Source organism: Simochromis diagramma, unplaced genomic scaffold, assembly GCF_900408965.1.
Source record: "Simochromis diagramma unplaced genomic scaffold, fSimDia1.1 OVJJ01000024.1, whole genome shotgun sequence".
NCBI lineage: Eukaryota > Metazoa > Chordata > Actinopteri > Cichliformes > Cichlidae > Simochromis > Simochromis diagramma.
In genome coordinates this window covers 3,806,939-3,830,523 of record NW_024387332.1, presented here as the reverse complement: position 1 = coordinate 3,830,523, position 23,585 = coordinate 3,806,939, and the positions used below count along the sequence as shown (strand labels likewise).

The window sequence follows — 23,585 nt, the reverse complement described above, 5'->3', positions numbered from 1 at the left end:
CAACTGGGTTGGCTCTGGGGTGATACGGCGTTGTGTGCATCTTTTTCATGCCGATGATTTCGCAGAGTTCTTTTATTGTCTTCGATTCGAAATCGGGACTTTGATCACTTAAAAGTCTCTCTGGGACACCATAATGAACAATGAAGTTCTCCCAGAGGGCCTTTGCAACAGTGCGCGCTCGTTGGTTGGGTGTAGGGACAGCTACTGCGAACTTAGTGAAGTGATCAGTCATAACTAATACATCCTTAGTGTTAGACTGATCTGGCTCAATAGATAGATAATCTATACAGACCAGTTCAAGGGGCCTGCTTGTCTTGATGTTCATGAGGGGAGCTGCCCTCTCCGGCCTACACTTCCGGCGAACACACCGTTCACACGTGTTGATCATTTTTTCAACTGACGTCTGCATTTTTGGCCAGTAAAACCGAGTTCTGACCAGGTCAATAGTGCGGTCAGTTCCTAGGTGGTGTTGGAAGACTACTGACCTCAACTCCTCGGGTAACACGAGTTGAAAGGAGATGTCTGGACCGGTTTGCCTCTTTCGGTAAAGAACTCCATTCTGCAGTTCAAGACGACTGAGCTCACGCAGCAACAAGGGAAGCTCAGGTAGTTCTGCTCTAAGACTGGGAGGTGGGGTCTGACCAGTTTCTAACAGAGTGACTATAGCATCGAGAGCTGGGTCTAGCCTCTGTTTCTGTCTGAGCTCATCCTCTGCCATAGGCGGGGGAAGAGGAGAACCATTCAACAGCTCCCCTGCAAAGCTATCAGGGACAGCTGTAGCATGTAAGGCTAAGGACTCAACTAAAGCCAAGCCTGGGCAAGTGAATGACCCTGAATCCAGGCCTGCAGAATTAACTGAATGCCTTTCGCAGATGGCCTGTACAACCTCCCTAGAAACCATTTCTTTGTCATCGCCACTGAGGTGAGTGAGGGCGAATTGCCGGATCCTTTCACTTTCCTTCTGTGAGACAGGATCATCACCTGGGCTACCATGGGGACGACGAGACAGTGCATCCGCGTCTACGTTTTGTTTGCCAGCCCTGTACTGGAGTTGGAATGAAAAAGTAGACAAGGCTGAGAGCCAACGGTAACTCGTTGCATCCAGCTTCGCTGATGTTAGGATGTACGTTTTTTTTTTGTTTTTTTTTTGTTTTTTGTGTCCCGTTTGGATCTATAGCCATCAGAATTGTTGTCTTAAGGCCAAGAAAGATGCCAAGCGGATTTATTTTACCAAGTGGATCGTCATGGCCTTGCCATATTGGTCCATTTGATTGACCTTTATTATAATTATGAATTTATTTTATTTTCAGTTGCTACAAACGGGACAGACATGACTGGAGGATAGGACAGGGAGAAAGAATGAAAGAAAGAGAGGGAGAGAAAGAAAACCAAATGGGAGAAGAGACTGTGAGAAGGGGGGGAAGAAAGAAAGGAAAAAAAAAAAAAAAAAAAAAAAAAAAAAAAAAGAACAAAACTCCTGGGTCACCTGTATGGAGAAAAAAAACAGAAGAGAAAGCAAACAACAAAGAGCAACATAATAAATAAAAAAAATGGCACCATCACGATAAACTAGCTAGCAGTAGATATCAGTAGATACTAAATAATAAACGATATTGTGCAGCACGCAAGATAGACAGCGCACAATGTGCTTTGAGGCAGCAGCCAAGAAAGCTGTAGTCCGCGTCTGTGAATACCCGTGTGTACACCTGTGTGCATACCTGTGTGGATCAGCATGCTTGCATTCCAAAGGTTTCTCCATGTAACGATCTGCTAGGGAGTGTGGGGAGCCACAGCCCCGTCCTCCAGGGCATGAAGCAGGTATGGAGGAGATCAAAACTCCAGACATCCAGAGGCCCCCAGAACACAAGAGACCAAGGAAGACCAACAGAGGGGCAGCCGCGCCACTGTCCCAGTAAGAGCTGAGGAGAGTCCCAGATGAGGGCTCACTCAGCAGCCGCGGAGCAGAAGCCAGGGGGAGTTGCAGTGACGCGCCCGTGAGCTCCGCCGGCAGCCAGCTGTGCCTGAGTGACCGAGCCCCAGGCCGAGAGGCCGGGGGCACCCCACCTCCGAAGTGGCCCGAGCGAGCCCCAGGCTCCAGGCCCCGATAAGCGGCCGCCAAGGAGTGAGCCGGTGTGTACCCGGACGCCCACCCCCAGACAGTTAGGATGTTAGGATGTACGTTAACGGATTACTGTCTGTCACTACTGTGAATTCCGTACCATACAGGTAGTCTGAGAACTTTTCGGTGACAGCCCACTTAAGGGCCAAGAACTCCAGCTTGTGGGCTGGATATCTCATCTCACTTCTTGAAAGTCCTCTGCTAGCAAAGGCTATGGCCCTCAACTGTCCATCCTGGAGTTGGTACAGAGCGGCACCAAGGCCAATGGTACTAGCATCCGTATGGAGGATATATGGGAGTCTGGGGTCGGCAAAGCCCAACACTGGGGCTGAGGTTAGCCTACCAATGACTTGTTCAAAAGCCTCTTGACACTTTTGAGTCCACCTGTCACCAAATAGCTCTTTCGGGCTATGGTACATGGAGCTTTGTTGCTTCGTGGGTCTTTTCTTTCCTTTTCTCAATGGTGGGTAACCAGCGGTTAACTTATTCAACGGCCTTACAATATTAGAAAAACCCTGGATGAATCGCCGGTAGTACCCAGCAAAGCCCAAAAATGACCTTAACTCTTTAAGGTTGGTGGGGACGGGCCAACTCGTGAGGGCTTTGATCTTCTCTGCATCAGTCTCGACTCCACGCTCTGACACCATGTGGCCGAGATACTTAACAGAGGTTTGGAAAAATTTACACTTCTCGGGTGCTAATTTTAACCCAAACTCTTTCAGCCGCAACAGGACCTTCTTCAGGCGTTGCTCGTGTTCTTCAAGAGATGATGAAAAGATGATGAGATCATCAATAAAGACAAGGACCTCCTTAAGATTCATCGGACCCATACACCGCTCCATGAGCCTTTGAAAAGTGGAGGGTGCGTTGGTGATCCCTTGGGGCATCCTATTGAATTCCCAAAATCCTAAGGGACATACGAAGGCTGTTTTCTGCTTGTCTGACTCTGACATCTCAATCTGATAATATCCCGACTTGAGATCCAGGACCGAGAACCATTTCGACCCTGCTAGAGCGGAAAAAGCTTCTTCCAGATTCGGGAGTGCATATGCGTCTTTGATGGTTTGGAGGTTTAACCTCCGATAGTCAACGCACAAGCGAACTGAACCATCTTTCTTTTTGACTACTACGATTGGGGAAGCAAATGGTGATTCAGATTCCCGTATCACTCCCACGTCGAGCAGTTCCCGCAGGTGCTTCCTCACGGCCTCCACATCGTGTGGATGTATTGGTCGGGGTCTGGACTTGAATGGGGTTTCATCACTAAGCTTGATGTGATGTTGCACCTTCTCTGTGTGTCCAAAATCCAATGCATGCTGTGAAAACACTTCAGGCATTGAATTTAGCAACTTTGTGACACGATTTCTCCATTCATCAGGTAAGTCATTTCCAAAGTCGAAACTGATTTCTTCAGGTTGAGAAGAATTTCCTGAGTGGTCTGAAGAGTTTGACATCTTCTCTGTCTGTTCTTTACATATGACTCTGGTCACAGCATTAATGTCAGCTAGCACACGGCCTGACGGGACAACAATGTTGTGATCGGTTTCATTTTTCACTACAACCAGCAGCTTACAAGGCCGCTTGGCTGGCAGGTTGACAAGACCAGTTAACACAAGCAAACCACTGGGCAAGGGAAAATCTGATGACGATTCGACAACTGCACATTTCTCATTAATGGAGTTGGGAATGTACACCGAAGCTTCTAAAACTGCCGTCTGCCCTGCCGCCACCACAGCTTGCTCTTTACCCCTTAACTTTGCACACCCAAGGCTGCAATTGCTAGCGGCTTTTCGACGTACTCCAAGGATTTTGAGGAGCGCTCTGAAACCATGGGGGACGGGCTGAAAGTTCGCACTGGACTCATGGAAGTCAGCATAAAGGGCATCTAAGGTATTTGTACCTATCAAGATCTGTTCTCGCGCCTCGGCTCGCAGAAGGGGGATAACTAATGCTAGGGTATTAACACTAATATCCGAACCCACAAAGTTCTTGGGAAAGGTGATTGAGAGTTCTACATAACCTAGATAAGGGACGGATTGGCCGTTTGCACACTCTACATCCAGGAGATCGCCCAACGGGTTTATAGGCAAGTCTGAGAGATGCTTCTCATAAAAACTCTGAGGCAAGGTTGTCACTTGTGACCCTGTATCAAGAAGACAGTTAGTTTCTCTGCCAGCGATAATGACAGTAGCAGAAGTTTTGGTTCCGACCAAACCCTTTGGAAGGTGTATAGACGGCGCTTTTGACTGAACTTCCCTTGAAAAGGCACGTTGAGGCTTGGGACGAGAATTGTCTCCGGCAGCCCCCCACTTGTCCCACACTGGAGGCTGGGATTAGTTTAAAGGCGGCTCATCACTGGCCCTAGTTGATGCTTCCCAACTAGATTGCCTTTCTCTCAGCTGTTTTCGCTTCGTGGCCACTAAGGATGGATTTGGTTCATTTTCACATGATGAGGCAATATGACCATCCTCACCACAGTGAAAGCAATACCAAGGACGCGGCTTTGCATTGGCTTTTGCAAAGTTCTGTGTGGTCGAAGCCTTCCTTTTCGTGGGGTAGACTTCGACTTTGGCATTAACTGTGTGGCACTCTGACTTTGAGTGCTTGGGCTGATTTTGCTTTTGGCTTTCTATTTTCCAACTGTTAAGTTGTGCACTCAAATCAGCAATTTGTTTCTTTAACACATTGAGGTTGGACTCACAGCTACTTGCTGTTTGTACATTTGACATGGCCCGGTGCTTTGGATTGCTAGGGCTAGGTTTGCTCTGACCAAGATGTTGTCTCATACGACGGACTTTTGAGGCTTGCTTGTCCTCTTCCGTGCGTAGAAGCAAGAGTAGCTCAGAGAACGAAGGTGGGCTCTCTTTTCTTTGTCCTAGCTGGAGGTCACCGATGAGACTGTCCTCCCAACAGCCACGAAGGAATTGCTTTAACAATTGCTTGTCAAAATCCGACACATTGACACCTCCTCGTCGCATTGCTTTGGTCAAACAGACATGTAACCTTTGCAAATAGGCTGATGGTCTTTCTCCTTCATTCTGAAGTGTGTTCATGAATCGCGCATAGAGCTCATCGCTATCTTCGACGGCTCCAAACGCAGAATCGAGTACTCTCAGGTACTCAGAGGGTCTAGCATTTGGACCTAAATGCTTAGTGACGTCTGTGGCAGGCGACAGAAGACTGTCAAGTATCCTCTGTGTGCAGTTCAAGTCAGAAACGGCTGGATCACTCATGAGGACTTCAACACTTGTGCGCCAGGCGTCGTAATCAGCTTCACTGTTAGGGCGAGGAATGCGCCCAGAGAAAGCTCTAATCCTACTCGGCATGGGCGAGTGTGAAGAAACTTCACTACTGCGCACCACATGTTCAACTACCACCCGCCGGACATTGGGCGGGTTAAGCTCAAGTGTGGGATGGAACTGGGTCGGTGAGTCAAGATCGATCAGGTTTTGATTTAAGATTGGAATCGAATCCGTAGACTGTGAAAAATCAGCAGCAGGTTGACTGGGGGAATGGTCACCCTGTGCATGCAAACTTGTCTCGCCTCTGTCAACAGGGGTAGAAACTGTAGGCTGAGGAGATAGGGGGGGCACGTTTAAGTTAGCCAGTCCCTCTTTGAGCATATTTTCTAGTGAATGGCCACTAAGATTGGCCATTTCAGACAGTTGTCTCATGTATGCTCTTGTGACATTCCTCGCATTCGCTGCATACGCCTCAGTTAAACTCCTAATTTCAAACGTGACTTCAGGCTGAGCAGAGCTTTGAATAGTCTGCGGCAAAAGAGGATTCAAAGTATCCATTGCACTGGCATGATTGAACTCAGCTATCATCTGCCTGTGAAACTCTGACTGCGGATCATCTATACGGATGTGGCGGTTAACTGAACCGTGTTTCCCCAGGTAAATAGCTACTTCTTCATCGAGGTCGCTGTTAGTAAGCCCTTTTATGATTACTGCGTTTGGGATTTTAATTGCCTCTTTAAGTACTACGTCCATTTTGTCAAACTAGGTTTTGATTGTTTCTTATCGTTGTAATACTTAATAAGATTAGTCTCATGCAGTTTCACAATAACTCCTGGCTGCTGGCTCGCCAACTTGTAACACTCATGTGCGTGTTTCAAATACTCCCAGATCAAAACAAGAGTATGTCACCCAAATTTGACACCAAAGAGCTCAAAGATTTGGACCAGTAGGTTCGGCTACGTACAGGAGAGGCGAACTGAATGAGACTCAGACAACCGCGAGTTTTGAAAAATAACCGGAATTGTATTTTTCTTTTCAATTAGAAATAACAGGACATTATAACAACATACAAAACACTTACAAATGAAATTATTCCCTTTCGGTACCAGTACTCTCTTAATATTACCTTTTGGCAAAATCACAGTGATCACTCGATGGAAAAAAAAAAAAAAAAAAAAAAAAAAGAAATCTTACCTGGGTGCACCCTTTCTAGAGGTACAGTTCACATCCAACAATGAACCACAATGTCAATCATCAGCATATAAATGTTAACACTTATTTGCATTTTCACAGACTTCGTTTACAAATAGCAACAGTTAATCAGCTGGAGGGTTATTTCCAACCGCTCACACTCACTTTTGTCCACATTCATGGAATGTACAGAGTCCGTAAAACGTGTCCTTAAAACAACCCGCCCGTGAGTCCAGGGGGATGTGTGTGAAAAAGGGGGACTACGAGTACAAAATGGCGTGGTGTGTCTCTGTTTTGTTGCATCTGGCCTACCACACTCTGATGTGCAGGACAGAACATAGTCATTTGGTCCTTCAACGGGGTTGGCTCGCCATCAATTTCAGGATCCGTTGGAATGCACCAGGAAGATACAAACCAAAGAAACAAAAAAACAAAACCAAACAAAAGAAAAAAAACCTGACCTGTCAACGACAGTGTCATGGGACATATTAAGTTCCTCATAAAATCACAATTCACACATTCGCTTCAACTACTGGGTTTCAGTAAATTGAACAAAGTTTCCTACAGAACATTCCTAAACAATTATCATTAAACACTGGAACAGTTTACTTGCAAGGCATTCATGAAACACAGATAAATAATGAACAAGTAAAACACTTTGCTCACCGATCTCAGAATTAGAAAGACGGAGCAGCGCGAGATGGCGCACGACCGATGAAATGGCGTCGTCTCTAACTCCCGACCTTTCTCGACTAAGCAATGTAAAAAGAACCAGCTAATTACTCGTCTTAGCAATATACATACAGTAAAACAATCTTTCGTAAACGGCGAGTGCTAGCTCTCCGTCTATATTACTCTTTTTCATACCTCGTCTCAGTAAATCGCCGTGTCTCGTTTCCTCACTAGCTTGCTCATGGAAGGTTCGCGAGCGGAAGAGAGAAAAGAAAAATCTGTGTCCTCCTAGGCAGGGGCGGCAGGCGGAGCCTGTACCACGTTTCAGCAGCTCATTGGCCTAGAGTAACACGTGTCTAAACCAGAACAGTTAACTCCTTAACTGCTGCACCTATGGTTTATTCATTACAAATGAAGTGTGCTGCTTAGATTAATGATTCTTTCATTCTGGTGTATTCTAGTTAAGCCATACTCAAATATGGGTTACAGGTGCCTCTCTGCCCTCCCTCATGGGCATTTTCATACCCACCTTACCCACAAAATCATCAGCATCGCTGGAGACCCCCTCTCACCCTTCACACTCCCTCTTCAGCCTCCTGCCTTTGGGGAGGAGGTACCGAAGATTCCAGGCTCAGCTCACTAGAACAGCATCAACATCTTCAACTGCTGAACAGCTTCATTCACCAGGCTGCCGGAAGACATAACTCTGTTCACTACCTCCCCCCATCTACCCCCCACCCCTGGACTGTTGCATTCATACCTTCATGCTGCTGACTGTCTTTGGCACTTTACTGCAACCATTTGCACCTCTGTCATGCCTGCGTTATTAATATGAACTACTTCAGTTAGTGAGTGGAGGAGCTGTGTGTCTGACTGCCTGCAGTGCTCCTGTGTGAAGTAGTGTGTCAGCTGGAGGAGGCAAAGACGGCACAGTTGTTATCAATACGGTTGCAAATGAGTTATTTAATTCAATATTAATTTTTAGCACCAATACATATCTGAGTATTGAGTTTTTGGAAAATCCAATGTTGTAGTCCTGCATAGCAACTTTATTGGGACCTTGCAACATTTTTGCATGATCCTACAGCCATTCTGCATCCTGTAATTCACTCACTCGTTGTCACTTTTGATTAGTAAACCGCCCAGTCTCTTTGACCTCAGTTTGGCAGCCTTCTTATCACTAAGAAGGCTGCCAAACTGATGGTGATTCAAACTTGCTCGGATTAAATTAACAGTTCTGAGAACCATTCTCGTAACATCATCCATTTTAAAGACTTGCAGCACAGTGTGCTCCTGTTTTCCTCAATTTGATGAATAGTAAGATGTCCTAGTTTTACAGAGGGCATTTTTATAAAGTAACAAAGTATTTTTCCAGGCCAACCGGTCTTTGAAATGAGTGCAGTATCATTTCCTCTCTACTTTGTATGTCTTCTTCTTTGAGCTCCATGTTTGTGAGTTATACCAAAGAGTCAAGCATCTCTGATTAGTTGCCTTCTTTTTCTGAGGAACCACAGTATACAGGCTTGTATAAAGTGACAATATAAAACTATTAAGATGGCAATGAACCTTGGTGAGAGTAAAATTTAGGTAGCTCTTTTGTATTGTGTTGGCACATGGCATAAAGAAGATCATAGTAGAGAGATCACTTCTTCAGTTAGTTTGCTATTTAGTTACAGCACTTTCAGAAAGACCTCTACTATAATAACATGTATCTGTGTAATCTATTATTGGGAAATTAAATGTTTTCAAAAATGATCGGACAAAAGATGGATGTTAAATTTTCAATTTCAGCTATATGTAAGCACAAGATCCAGTGTGTGATTAAAACAGTTAGTGGGATCGTTCACATTTTGAAGGAAGTCAAGTGTATTTGCCTCATTAGCATAATTAAAAATGAAATATCCATATCAACAATTTGGTTAATTTAAAGCACTGACTTACACAACACCTCCTAGTGTATTATACCGTGCATATAGAAAGTATTCAGAGTGCTTTGTGTGTTTAACTTTTTGTCATTTCACAATATTATTTAAAAAAAAATATTCCCAGCGTTTGCCATTACTCTCAAAATTAGGTGCAGCCTGTTTCAACTGATCGATCATCTGTCAAATATTTGTACAACTTGATTGGAGCCCATGTGCACTCCATACTGTACAGTAATGCCACTGTTTTGCACATGTCTCAACTCTGTATATTTTTATATATTTTATTTATTGTTTACTCTATTTAATTTGTAAAATATGTGTACACACACACACACACACGTAGAAAAATATTTAGTATACACATCCAGAAATGCATATACTATTATATATTGTACATATATTTATTAGTTTCAGATGTAGCCATTCTTGTATTTTGCTTGTTTACATTATTGTATTTTGCACAACTCTGTTGCTTGTGAAGCTCGCACACAAGAATTTCACTCACATGTGCTGTACCAATGTACCTGCACATGTGATGTGACAATAAAAGTGATTTGATTTGATTTGATTTGATTTGATGTGTGTTAAAGCTGACTGGACATGATTTGGAAGTACACACATGTCTATATAAGGTCCCATAGCATGTCACGTTGTCACATGTCAGCTGTAGCTCAGGACGTAGAGCAGGTCATGTACTAATTGGAAGGGTTGTGGGTTCAGAATCAGAACACTTTATTAATCCCAAAGGAAATGATGTTTGATCCCGGGGGTCTCCAGTCTGCTTGCCAGATATTCTCAGGCAAGCTATTAACCCCAAGTTGCTCTCTGATGCATTTATCTGAGTGTGAACGTTAGATAGAAAGCACATAAGCAAAGAAAAAAGTGCTTGTGTGAATTAGGCAAGTTGTAAAAAGCACTTTGAGTTGTCAGGTAAAGTAGATGGTTAAGTAATAACCAGTTTATTTGCCATTTCAGTGCACAGACAAAGCCATGAAATCCAAGGAATCTGATCCAAGAAATTCTTTAGATTTAAATTCTTAATTGTCCCTGACCGCCCAGCATGAGAACCAAAAGGCTGGCTGTGGCATGGGCGTCGTTCAGGTCTGATTTAAAGGCTTCTTAGAAAGTTTTCTAAACCTTTCTATCTGGTTTAATCCAAACCATGATTTGAACTAAGAATGAAAAAAAGTTATCACAATTTTAGAGTCTTTATTGTGAAATATTTTGCACTATCATTGGGCCATTTAAATGAAATATTTAAATGGCCCAATAATATTTCATTATTCTGTAAATAATGAAATATTTACAGAAAAGAAACAAACCTTTTTTTTTTTTTACTGAATCAAAGCAGCTTCCAAAAACGCCTTGACTTTGATCATTTGCCTTTATTTCACTGATCTGGAATTTAAATCCAAACAAAATCATTTTTTGACACCCAGCTCATGGTGCGTGACCAACACATTGACTGACATTGTTGTCATGGTTATGACTTTGAACATATAGTGACAATCAACTATAACTCCAATTAAATGTGTTAAATGCGCTGACCGTATTTGTCTTTAGAAAAGGATGAACCTCTTTCATTTTAAAGAATCCGCTGCTTCCTTAGGTCTCTATTTTTGTGGAGTAATTTTGCATAATTGCCAACAACTGTATAACTGGTAACTGGGTGACTGAATATTGGGTGGAAGATCCAGCACTCCATGCCAGTTTAGGCTAGCTGAAAAGCAATCTTCAGGGTGATCTCTATGTAACATGTCCACATACTTCAGCCTTTTGAGCATAAATGAAATAGATTGGAGGGGTGGTGCGTGGGTGCGTGGGTGTTGCAGTTACGTTTGGAGCCCCCTGATTGGCTCACTGACTCTCAGGCAGTGGGGGAATGACTGTGACATAGATTAGACCAGGGGTCAGCAACCTTTCACATCCAAAGAGCCATTTAGACCCGGTTTCCACGCAAACGAAAACACTGGGAGCCGCAAATACATTTTAACATCTAAAATGAAGATAACACTGTATATTGTTTTTTACCTTTATGCTTTGTGTGAACAACTAAGGTGTGTTGCCTATGAAATCCATGAAGTGCTACAGAGAAAATTACATTTTATTTATGTAATTAACACATTTTGAACTCTTAAAGAAATATAACAAAAGGAAAGATGCTGAACTAAAATGATCCATGTAGCCGCCACCCTTGTATCGCCTTTGCGCTTTTGGAGCCTTGACCTGACTTTTAAAAAATAATTGGAAAAAAAGCACTATGCTGCTAAAAGATGAAAAATAGATATTTGCAAAATTCTGCCTAAATATGTATTTTAGATGGTTAATGTGTGCAGCGCCACTGCAGGGGAGGGGACGCACCTGAGCGGCACCCGCAATCACGCCTCGCCGCCTTAACGTCTGTGCCATATATGCTGTTGTGTTGGTGGGCTGTAAGCTGAAAAGCTACAGCCGGCCAGTCGTGGAGCGGGGTGGCTTAATGGGTTGTTTTTTCAGAAGCCCGGGGTCTTTTGGAGTATAATTTTTTCATAGTTAGATGCCTGGCTGACAACTGTATAAAACAAAAACCACACACAATATTCGAAGCACATAGCGCACACTGTGGGAATTTACAACTGTGCGTAAATCCCCCCTAATATTGGTATGATCCGAGCTCAGACACTAGACTGAGCCAGGGGGAGGGGGCAGCTGCTGCCTGCGCTGCGAGTGCGCTGTTGGAGAAGCGCAGCCAGGCAGACAGAGGAGAACTGAAGTTCGACCAGGTACCAAAGCAAATCATTCGCACTGTACAAATAATGTAAATAGAAAGATTGATGTCAAACTGATCACTTAACCCATATTACATTACTTCTCTTCAAGTGAATCAACAAATGGCGAAATGAAAAGCCGAACAACAACAATGCTGTTTCTTTAGAGAGTCTTAGCTTACATGTGTGTTTATTTCATATTTTCAGTTGTTTCCCTCCACGGCTAAATAAATCGGTTTCAGTAATGTACTGATATACAAGAATGGACATAAGGAGCTTCTTTCAAAGAAAAAACTCTGGTAGATGTTATTTTATATATTATGCTTTGTATTTTGTTCAGTATATTTCTATGCAAAACAAGAGGAATTTCAACACACAGCAGTATATTCACAGTTTAAACCAGATATTTACATACACTTTATGGAAAACACAAAAACATTTTTTTTACTGTACAACATCAATTTAGAGTAAACTTGTTTTGTTTTGGATAAATATTGAAATATCTTTTGAATTAGTTAAATGTCAGAATAAAGAGAGACAGAGCTTCTATTTTTTTTATCACTTTCATCAAATTTAGGAGTACATATACACTAAGTTTATTGTTAATTAATAAGAAAACTGCAGACGATTCCATTCTGAGCTGAAGAAGCTTCTGATAGGTTAGTAGAGTCCATGTGAGTAAATTGGTGGCACACCTGCAGATGCATATAAGGCAAAACACAGAGCCTGTTTCTGTGACATGGGAAAATCAAGAGATGTCAACCAAAACACCAGGAAAAGAACTGTGGAGCTCCATAAGTGTGGCTAAATTTGGAATACAATTTGGTGCCATTTACAATTAAGAAATACAGATAGTTTCTCTCTTTACTCTTAAAGTTAACAAATGTGTTTTTTATATTTATCAATCTAAAAAAAAACATTTAGTCTGATTTGAGGTTACAATTAAAAAAGTGTTTTTATCTGAAGAGTTTGTAAATATCTGGTTTCAACTGTATATTTGATGATGTTGGTGTTTGGCTTGATTGTCAGCACAAAGAGGGAGAGAGAGGAACAGAGAGGGAGAGAGAGGAGCACAGAGGGAGATGGAGAATGAGGACAGAACAGAGATGAACAAGAGCAGGTGAGACACACGTGTTAGTCAAATGGTTGTTTACCAAAAGTATCACCGTATCATAGGTCCTCATGTATCTCGTACCTAGTGTTTCTTTTTAGGTTTGTTATTTTTCAAATTCTATATTTATTAAGTTCTGCAGGCTTGTTTGCACAACAAGGCTAAATAATTATATAAACTTTTCTGAATCTAAATAGTGGACTTTGGTAGAATTAAAAAATAAGTGTAGTGCAGGTCTATGATGATTTTTAGTGCTACTATCATCTAGTTTTGATTCTGGTTCTGTCTTGGTTAAATCCTAAGTAGTCCTGATTTTGAACTGTTGTAGTCCTGTTTTAATTCCGGATCAGTTCTGGGTCTGGTTGAATTGGGGTTTAGTCCTCGTGTCTTGATACAGCCCTGACTTTGTTCTGCCTTGCTGCTTAATTAAAAAACTAGTTTAAGGTGTCCCAGATATAAACCTAGTGGGAGTAACCCCCCACAGAGGGGTCCTAAGGACCCCTCTGTGGGGGGATACTCCCACTAGGTTTATATCTGGGACTCTCCACCATTTGACCTTAGAACTGAAGAAGCTTCTCGGATGAGAGGTGAAACGTCTTCAAGCAACTTAAAGAAGTCCAGACGCTTTTCTTTGCAAGCTCCTTTGACTACGATGACCTGGATGACTGAGAACCTTCACAGACATACTTCTAATTTACTTTCCCAAACCACGCGGAGCCGCACTATAAGGACTAAAGAGCTGCATGCAGTTGCCAACCCCTGGATTAGAGTGTGCCAGCAATTTGTTTCTCCCCTTGTTCTTTTCCATTCAGCTCAGCCTGCATCATCTGTGGCCCTCTGATTTATGTATGATCTCTATGTGGGTGTTTCCGTGTCTTCATCAACTCTTCCTGCTGGCTATTTATCATAGTTGATGGCCTCTTGAGGGTGAAGAAAAGAGGGAAGCAGCTCTTGTAGATTTTTCTCAGAGCAGATACTGTAGGTCTTCTCCATGTTTCTCTTTGTTTTTCTCTGCTGCTCTCTCTGTCAAGGCACAGACTTTTCTCCCAGTGGATCTCTGTGAAATTAGGACAGCACAGGCAATGTCTGGAATACTGTTAGAACACTTAAGAAGAAAGTCTTTGTGTTTTATACTAGCTCTGATATATTTATACTAGCTCTTGGTGGCTCCTTCTTGAATATATTGAAATTCCTTGTCACTGTTGATAAGATTTTTTTTTTTATATCAGAGACAGAAATTATGCCAGTCCTGTATTTCAAATCAAGTCTGGGGCCTTTCTGTGTGGGATTAGTGTGTTCTCTCCAGGTACTTCGGCTTCCTTCCACAGTCCAAAGATTCAATTAAAATTCATCCATCCATCCATCCATCTTCATCCGCTTTATCCGTGGCCGGGTCGCGGGGGCAGCAGCCTAAGCAAAGAGGCCCAGACCTCCCTCTCCCCAGCCACCTCCTCCAGCTTATCCGGGGGAACACCAAGGCGTTCCCAGGCCAGCCGAGAGATATAATCTCTCCAGCGTGTCCTGGGTCTGCCCCGGGGCCTCCTCCCGGTGGGACATGCCTGGAACACCTCACACAGGAGGCGCCCAGGGGGCATCCTTGTCAGATGCCCGAAACACCTCAGCTGGCTCCTTTCGATGTGGAGCAGCAGCTGCTCTACTCTGAGCCCCTCCCGGATGGCCGAACTTCTCACCCTATCTCTAAGGGAGAGGCCAGCCACCCTTCGGAGGAAGCTCATTTCTGCCGCTTGTATCCGCGATCTCGTTCTTTTGGTCACTACCCACAGTTCGTGGCCATAGGTGAGGGTAGGGACGTAGATCGACCGGTAAATTGAGAGCTTCGCTTTTACACTCAGCTTCCTCTTCACCACGACGGACCGGTGCAGCGTCTGCATTACTGCAGCTGCAGCCCCAATCCATCTGTCGATCTCCGGCTCCCTTCTCCCATCACTCGCGAAAAAGACCCCGAGATACTTGAACTCCTCCACTTGGGGCAGGAACTCATCCCCGACCCGGAGTGGGCACTCCATCCTTTTCCGGCTGAGAACCATGGCCTCAGATTTGGAGGCGCTGATCCTCATTCCCGCTGCTTCACACTCGGCTGCGAACCGTTCCAGTGCGAGCTGGAGGCCCTCACCCGATGAAGCCAACAGAACCACATCATCCGCAAAAATCAGAGATGAGATTCTGAGGCCACCAAAGCGAAAGCCCTCCGCCACTTGGCTGCGCCTAGAAATCCTGTCCATAAAAATTATGAACAGAACCGGAGACAAAGGGCAGCCCTGGTGGAGCCCATCACCCACCGGGAACGAGTCCGACTTATTGCCGGCAATGCAAACCAAGCTCTTGCAACGGTTGTATAGGAATCGAATGGCCCGTAGCAATGGGCCAGACACGCCATACTCCCGCAACACCTCCCACAGGACACCCCGAGGGACACGGTCGAATGCCTTCTCCAAGTCCACAAAACACATGTAGACTGGTTGGGCAAACTCCCATGCACCCTCAAGTATCCTCGAGAGGATAAAGAGCTGGTCCAGTGTTCCGCGACCAGGACGAAAACCGCATTGTTCCTCCTGTATCCGAGGTTCGACTAGCGGACGAACTCTCCTTTCCAGCACCCTGGCATAGACTTTCCCAGGGAGGCTAAGGAGTGTGATCCCCCCTGTAGTTGGAACACACCCTCCGGTCCCTTCTTAAAGATGGGGACCACCACCCCGGTCTGCCAGTCCACAGGTACTGCCCCTGATCTCCACGCAACATTGCAGAGGCGTGTCAACCAGGACAGCCCTACATCGTCCAGAGCCTTCAGGAACTCGGGGCGGACCTCATCAACACCAGGGGCTCTGCCACCAAGGAGTTGTTTAACTGCCTCAGTGACCTCGCCCCCGGAAATTGGCGGGTCATTCCCCTCATCCCCAGACTCTGCTTCCTCCTCGGAAGACATGTCAGTGGGATTAAGGAGGTCCTCGAAGTATTCCTTCCACCGCCTGACAATTTTCTCAGTCGACGTCAGCAGCGCTCCGCCAGCACTATACACAGTGCAGGTAGAGCACCGCTTTCCCCTCCTGAGACGCCTGACGGTTTGCCAGAATCTCTTCGAGGCAGTCCGAAAGTCTTTTTCCATGGCCTCTCCGAACTCCTCCCACACCAGAGTTTTTGCTTCAGCCACTGCCTGAGCCGCATTCCGCTTGGCCTGTCGATACCTGTCGGCTGCCTCCGGAGTCCCACAGGCTAACCAAGCCCGATAGGACTCCTTCAGCCTGGTGGCTCCCTTCACCTCTGGTGTCCACCATTTGGTTCGGGGATTACCACCACGGCAGGCACCAACCACCTTGCGGCCGCAGCTCAGTGCAGCAGCTTCGGCAATGGAGACGCTGAACATGGTCCATTCAGACTCAATGTCCCCAGTCTCCCTCGGAATGCTGTTGAAGCTCTGCCGGAGGTGTGTGTTGAAGATCTCGCGGACTGGGGCCTCTGCTAGACGTTCCCAGCACACCCTCACTGCGCGTTTAGGTGCACCGGGTCTGTCCAGCGTCCTCCCCCGCCACCTGATCCAACTCACCACCAGGTGGTGATCAGTTGACAGCTCAGCCCCTCTCTTTACCCGAGTGTCCAGAACATATGGTCGCAGGTCTGGTGATACGATTACAAAATCGACCTATGGCCTAGAGCGTCCTGGTGCCACATGCGCTTATGGACACTCTTATGTTCGAACAAGGTGTTCGTTATGGCCAAACTGTGATTAGCACAGAAGTCCAATAACAAAGCACCGCTCGGATTCAGATCAGGGAGGCCGTTCCTCCCAATCACGCCCCTCCAGGTCTCGCTGTCGTTACCCACGTGAGCATTGATGTCTCCCAGCAGGACAACAGAGTCTCCAGGTGGAGCACCTTCCAGCACCCCCCCCCCCAGGGTACTCCGAACTGCCACTCGGCGCATAAGCGCAGATGACAGTCAGGTCCCGTTCCCCGACCCTAAGGCGCAGGGAACAAACCCTCTCGTCCACCGGGAAAAACCCCAACGTACCGGCAGCAAGCCGAGGGGATATTAGAATACCCACCCCAGCCCGCCGCCTCTCACCAGGGGCAACTCCAGATTGAGACAGAGTCCAGCCCCTCTCCAGGAGACTGGTTCCAGAGCCCAAGCCATGCGTAGAGGTGAGCCCGACTATATCTAGCCGTTACCTCTCAACCTCACGCACTAACTCAGGCTCCTTCCCCACCAGAGAGGTGACATTCCATGTCCCTATTGCCAGTCTTGGCAGCCGGGGGTCAGTCCGCCAGGGCCTCCGCTCCTGGCCGCCACCCGGCACACAATGCACCCGACCCCTATGGCGCCTCCTGCGGGTGGTGGGCCTGCGGGAGGATGGGCCCATGTCTCCTCTTTGGGCTGTGCCCGGCCGGGCCGGGCCCCATGGACTAAGGCCCGGCCACCAGACGCTCGCCCTCGGGCACCCTCCCCGGGCCTGGCTCCAGAGCGGGGCCCCGGTAACCCTATCCCGGGCAGGATAAACTGTTCCCTCGATGTTCTTTTCATAACGGTCTTCTGAATCGCTCTTTGTCTGGTCCCTCACCCTTTGTCTGGTCTGGTCCCTCACCCAGGACCAATTTGCCATTGGAGACCCTACCTGGGGGCAAAAGCCCCCAGACAACATAGCCCCTGGGATCCCTGGGACACACAAACGATGAATCGCTCCACCACGATAAGGTAGCGATTCAAGGAGGCGCAATTAAATTAGCAATTAAAATTCAGTAAAATTTTATTTATATAGCACCAAATCACAATAACCGTTGCCCCAAGGCACTTTATATTATAAGGTAAATACCCTACAATAAACCAGAGAGATGGATGATACAAAGAATGAAGTTAGGTTAACTAGTGATTGTATTCATACCACAGATATGAATATGTCTATCTCTATATGCTAGCCCTGGAATAGATTAGCAGCCTCTTCAGGCTGTACCCCACCTTTTGCTCTATGACTGTCATAATCCTGCACTGGTTTGCCTTTTGCCATTATTCAAATAGTCCTCTCTGTTTAATGTTGCCAGCCACTTTGTGCTGTAATCAAGATTCTCTATCCAACAAAGCTTTGGTTGATGTCAGGGCAGAACAGAACAAATAAATACCCTTATTGTCGAGAAAGGTGAGATCGAAAGAAATTGAAGTACCCTTGGCTTACCTCTCATTACATTGGTGAGAGGGTAAGAGGTCTTAACATCCAGTCTTTTATGTTAAAACTGACAGCTAACAACATTTATCTATATTCACATTTGGCTAATAGTAAATCTAAATCTATTATCTTAATTTTAATGACAGAAAAAGAGGTCATGCTTTTGAAATCCAGTGCCTCCAGCTGTGTTCCTGCCTTTGACCTTTCTTATTTGGCCCTGCATGAAAAATCCAGCATCCAGCAAACTGAAACTCTTCAAATAAACCAGTCCTCTACAGATGATCAGTTAGCTGTTTTACAAGTTTTTGTGAGATAAAGAACACCATTCCAGCTTTAAATTTATATCAAAACACTTCTGAAAGCAAAAATAAGTCTAATCCAGCACTAGCAAGGTGAACCAATGTATGCCAGTCCATTTACCGATTTCACAGTTGCTACTGAGTGTAAATTTTGAGAAAGTATTTTGGCAGTAACAGTTAGCTATTAATTAATTAACATTTGTGACTCGATCCTTGTCTGCTCCAGTCTGGATGCCAAGGTATCCTCGGGCAAGGGACTGAAGTGATGAGTTCATTGGAGTGTGAATGTTATATAGAAGACTTAGACATAGAAAAAAAGTGCTATTGTGAGTGGATGAATACAGCAAGGTATGTAAGGAAAGGAAGCACTATATTAGAACCAGCCTTTTTAGTCTACTTGTCAAAATGGAAAGTGTCCGGGAAACACAGTCAGAAAAATGAGGGATTAAGTTACTGCTAATACAAACAGAACGGTGCCTGCTGCTTTAGATTCACATTAAATCCATTGTTTTGGGAAATAAACTTTTCACACAATATACAATGTGATTCTCAATGAGCTTTGCATTTTGTGCTAATGTTTGTATAGTGCATCTAGAAAGAAAAATGTTTGTGATTCCTTCATTGTGTCATGCTGTTGGGAGACAGCATGACACAATGAGAGTGTGGAAAAGAGGAAACTCTCATGGAGTGAAATCTGGGGCATGGAGTCTAATAGACTAAGTTTCATCATCCGAGCAACATACGATGTGCTACCTTCCCCTAATAAATCTGCAGCTGTGGTTTGGAAAGGACCCATCCTACCCCCTGTGTACAGTCCCAGCAACACTCAAGCACATCTTGGTTGGTTGTAGGACTAGCTGTACTCAGGGCAGATACACATGGAGACACAACCAGGTTCTCGGGTGTCTAGCCAAGAAAGTTGAGTGCAAAAGAAAATCCATCATCACTCAACCTTTCATGAACCAAGAGGAGCGTCAGTTTTCATCAACATTTGTCCGGGAAGGAGACAAGCTGAGGACAAGCCCCTCAACACCCAGACTTGGGCCCGCTGAAGGTTGCCAGGGATTGGCAGATGCAAGTGGACTTGGATCAGAGGCTAATTTTTCCCACAGAGATCGTAACAACAACTTTGCGACCAGACCTCGTCCTTTAGTCTAACTCCCAAAAACTTGCGTACGACCGGGCGCCCCCCGTCTGGCTCTTCTCTCTCCTATCTTGTCCCTTTTGTCTTACTTCTCTCTATCACCTTTTCTATCCCTTTGAAGAAGTTAGGCTCCATTAATGGTAAAGAGGTAAGTATTATTTCTCAGTTGCAGTGAATAGATAGAAAATAAACTGTAGGAAACTAAACAGAAGAAAGAAGAAGAGAAATAACAAGTTAACATAAACCAGTGACACACTCCAGGGCCTAATCAACCCTGGCAGGGCCTCCTTGGATGAGGGTGTCTAGTGATAACGGCCGAAACACCCGATGAATCTAAGGTCCACTACTGACGATGTGTCCCAAATTTTAAAATGATAATCTAGATCAGATCTCTAATCCCTAAACCTAACCAAGGAAGGAAAATGGCAGATTAGCCTGGGTAAAAGACCGAAGGTTGAGGCACACTGTCACGGACCCGGCTCTGGGGACTCGGGGTCCGTGGGCAGTGGGGACTATGACTGTTGTTGTTGTTGTTATTATTATTATTATTATTATTATTTGGTGTGTTGTCTGCACTGCCCCTGTGCACATCTGTATGTAGGCAGGTATGTGTGTGTATTGCCTTTCTGCTGTGGCCAAGTTACAGGCACCTTCAGCCCTGGGGGCGTGGCCTAACTTGAGGGCTAGCCACACCCAAAGTCCTGGCCGCACACCTGCTCCTCATCTGGGCTCGTCGAGGGAGCTATTTAGATGAGCGATGGAGCTTCCACCGACGCTGGATTATTGCGTTTGACTACACGTCAGTCTTCAAGCAAGTCAAGTGTGAGTGTATGCCTGCTGGGATAAGTTGTAACGGCTGCCTCTATTGTTTTCCCCTCAGGAGGAGTGTGGGACGAGAAGGAGCAGTGAGCACGGGGAGTGCAGGGACACTGGGGCAGAGAGCACTACACGGGGGCTTTTGGGAAGAAGACACTACACGGGAGTCTGGGAAACTGGGGATTTATTGTTGTTTACTTCACCACCTTGTAAATAAACACTGTTGCACTGAAGAGTCCGACGTTTGGGTCCTATTTCCCCATCTCCCCGTGACACACACAATGGTGCGTGCTGCTGACAAAGTTTCTGGGCTGCCTTTCCTCATAACAGCCATCCCTCAAGAGTCTCTCCATCTAAAGCAATGCATTAGATTGGGGCAGCTGTGGCTACAACTGTAGCTTGCCTCCACCAGTGTATGAATGTGAGAGTGAATGAATAGTGGTATTGTAAAGCGCTTTGGGTGCCTTGAAAAGCGCTATATAAATCCAATCCATTATTATTATTATTATTATTATTATCAGGGATTGTAACCTCTAGTCCTTCTTACTGAATCTGATCAAATTACTCACACAATGATGGGATAGGTAAATAATTGCCAAAATTGATTAAAATAAGGAAATAAACTGAATTTGCTATATCAGCTGAGATTATTTCTTTAATGACGTGTTTGAACGCTGAAGCCTAACTGGGTGGCCACTAAGTGCTAATGACCAATACATATGGAACTTCAGTTTTAGATATTATAGTTAACAGACAGAGGTAATTGTGGTTATTCTAAAAATAGAGAAAGATGCATCAGTCCAACCTAGTTTATATTATATTTGGCTTTAAGCTCTAGTACTCCTGCATATTCATTGCCAGAAGTGGCTCTTATGCCACACCACCAAAACACCACACCACTGCAAGATTTGTTTTTCTGGACATCTGAATTAATCAAAGTGATTCTGGTGTTTTCTTTTTTGTTTTCTTTTTTGATATCCAGATTAAGGCTTAATGGTTGGCCTTGTGAAATATGACGTAATTTGGATGTTGCTAACTGTGTTTTGTTTGCTTGAAATAATGTGTAGAGAATAACTGCCAGTTTCCATTATTATTGAATAGCAATGCCCACCGACTCTGTATCTGTGAGAGCCTAGCTATTCCATAGCAAAGCCAGAAAAAGAGCTGCAACATACATTAATCTTTGTAGAGCTTGTCATCTCCTTCCAGTAATATGAGGGCAATGGTCAGCAGAAATAAATCCTCTGAGGGAGCAAATGAGATTAGAGACTAAGTTTGAGCTGAGCTGGGTCATTTCACATCAAAGCCATATCAGAAGCTCAAAATAAATAAATTCAATTTACATTCGCTTGCTACAGTGGAACATTAAACATCTGAAATTATTGCTCTTCTCTCGTGATCTACACTGTGGCCATAAGGCCTGATTAGATACAGCAGAGGCTAACATTTTTTCACAGCAGTTGTACATATTTGGCTTCTAGCCAGTCCAGGGCTCATATCTTGGTTTAGCAGCTCAAACAGTAATACCTCCTACTTACGTACATGGATACATATGTGCTCTCTCACGCGCACACACACACACACACACACACGCACGCACACACACACACGCACACGCACGCACACACACACACACATATATATACATAGTGAAAACACAAGATTAAAGCTGAACTATTTTTACATTGCCACTGCACTTTCATCTTTTATTTTACCATTCATCCCCATGTAGATCTGCTACATTGTACATGAAAGAAAAATAAAAGCTGAGCATATCAGTAAAGTTTCATTAAAGTCAAAACATGATAAATGGCCATAAATTCTGGGAAGACACAGCAAAATGATGTAGCACATAGCAGCCTCGGGGACAATTTGTCTCTGTGAAAGCTCCCTACACACCAGTGTTATGATGCCACAGTGCTACCATGATGGCTCCTTTATCTCTTTTCTCATCTCCCACGAGCCTTTCAGTTCTTTAGTTTTTTGGTTGGCCTAGGTTTTAACAGCTACAGCTGACCATGCTAATGACCAGCTCAGGGAGTGAGAGGACACGACTTAAGCAGCTGCGTTTTAGCTCAAATAAGAAATACTATAAAGACCAATGCAGCACTCATTTCTATTTTTGTGAGTCACTATAGAGCTGGGCAACATCCCTCTGCACTAACAGAGTACTAGAAGCAGCTGGGGTTATAGGTTGTCATTTATTGGCCTATTTAATCTCCCTACATATTTCCTCACCTGAGGCACAGTGCTGCTCTCAACAGACAGAATCAATAACAGAGCTACTCTAAGCCATCGAGGGGTAACAATAAAACTAGCACAATTACAGTAAGATGGATCAGAATCTTTAGCAGTAGTATATTATTTATATGTTTGGATGAATTCCAGGAGGCTGTAGGAAGACAAGTCAGTGGGCAATAAAGAAACTTGTTAGTTCACTGGTCACCTGAGAGGCACTCTGGACAATGATGTGATAGTTCTTTGTAGAAATTAATGTAAATGCCAGCACAAAGTTCTAGTGGGTGGTAGTCACAGGAGGATACGGCACTGTAGTGTTTCATTGTTTTGTACTATTTCTGGTTTATTTACCTCTGTTTATACCAGTGGAATAATTGAAAAGATAGGAAGTTAGCGCCAGTGGGGTTTTTCTTCTCTTTTTACTTGCACAAAATCAGCTTTCATCAGCTTTTCGCAACTTTTTTACAGCATGAGAATTTATACAGACAAGTATAATGTGAATATTTGAACATAGTTCAAGAATTTCAGTCAGCAAGCTAACTGAAATGCAAATGAGTTATTATGGGGTTTCAGTAAGAGAATGCTGCTGCTATAAACCAATCTGATTGTATATTGCTTAAAGAAGTGTTTGAGAAAATGTAGCAGCTTAACCAAAACACCCACTTTAAAAACAATTCTCAGTTGTTAGTCAGATATCTGGACATTTGCCTCACATTAGTGTAAGTTTGCTTATTGTTTTTCTTATCTTCTTGTGGCCGCTGACAGTGGACTCGTCGCAGTGCTTGTCCTTCTAACCTCAGCATTCATCAATGTTGACCGTAAACTTTTATTAGGAAGATTACAGCATGTCGTAGGTATTAAAGGTACTGCTCCGCATGGTTTGAATTACATCTGTCATGTTAATGGGG

The 23,585-nt window shown here is 44.6% G+C and overlaps 2 protein-coding genes across 4 annotated transcripts in view; one reads left to right on the top strand and one right to left on the bottom strand.

Annotated features, from left to right (window-relative positions):
* The window catches only part of sez6b (seizure related 6 homolog b), a gene marked incomplete at its 5' end in the record, with an annotated part of 82,712 nt that overhangs the window by 10,073 nt on the left and 49,054 nt on the right, over positions 1-23,585 (top strand). The gene's annotated exons all lie outside the window — the stretch shown is intronic.
* LOC120718016 (zinc finger CCHC domain-containing protein 12-like) lies at positions 4,432-7,687 on the bottom strand. Of its 3 annotated transcripts, XM_040006321.1 has the most exons (3): positions 7,420-7,687; positions 7,219-7,304; positions 4,432-7,013 (listed from the first exon to the last, which is right to left on the bottom strand). In XM_040006321.1, exon 3 carries the CDS (start codon positions 6,112-6,114, stop codon positions 4,453-4,455), a length of 1,662 nt encoding a protein of 553 aa, XP_039862255.1. In that variant the 5' UTR covers positions 6,115-7,013; positions 7,219-7,304; positions 7,420-7,687; the 3' UTR covers positions 4,432-4,452. The 3 variants fall into 3 exon arrangements, with proteins under 3 accessions (XP_039862255.1, XP_039862253.1, XP_039862254.1); XM_040006319.1 differs by having other exon boundaries at positions 7,219-7,686; XM_040006320.1 differs by having other exon boundaries at positions 4,432-7,304; positions 7,420-7,686.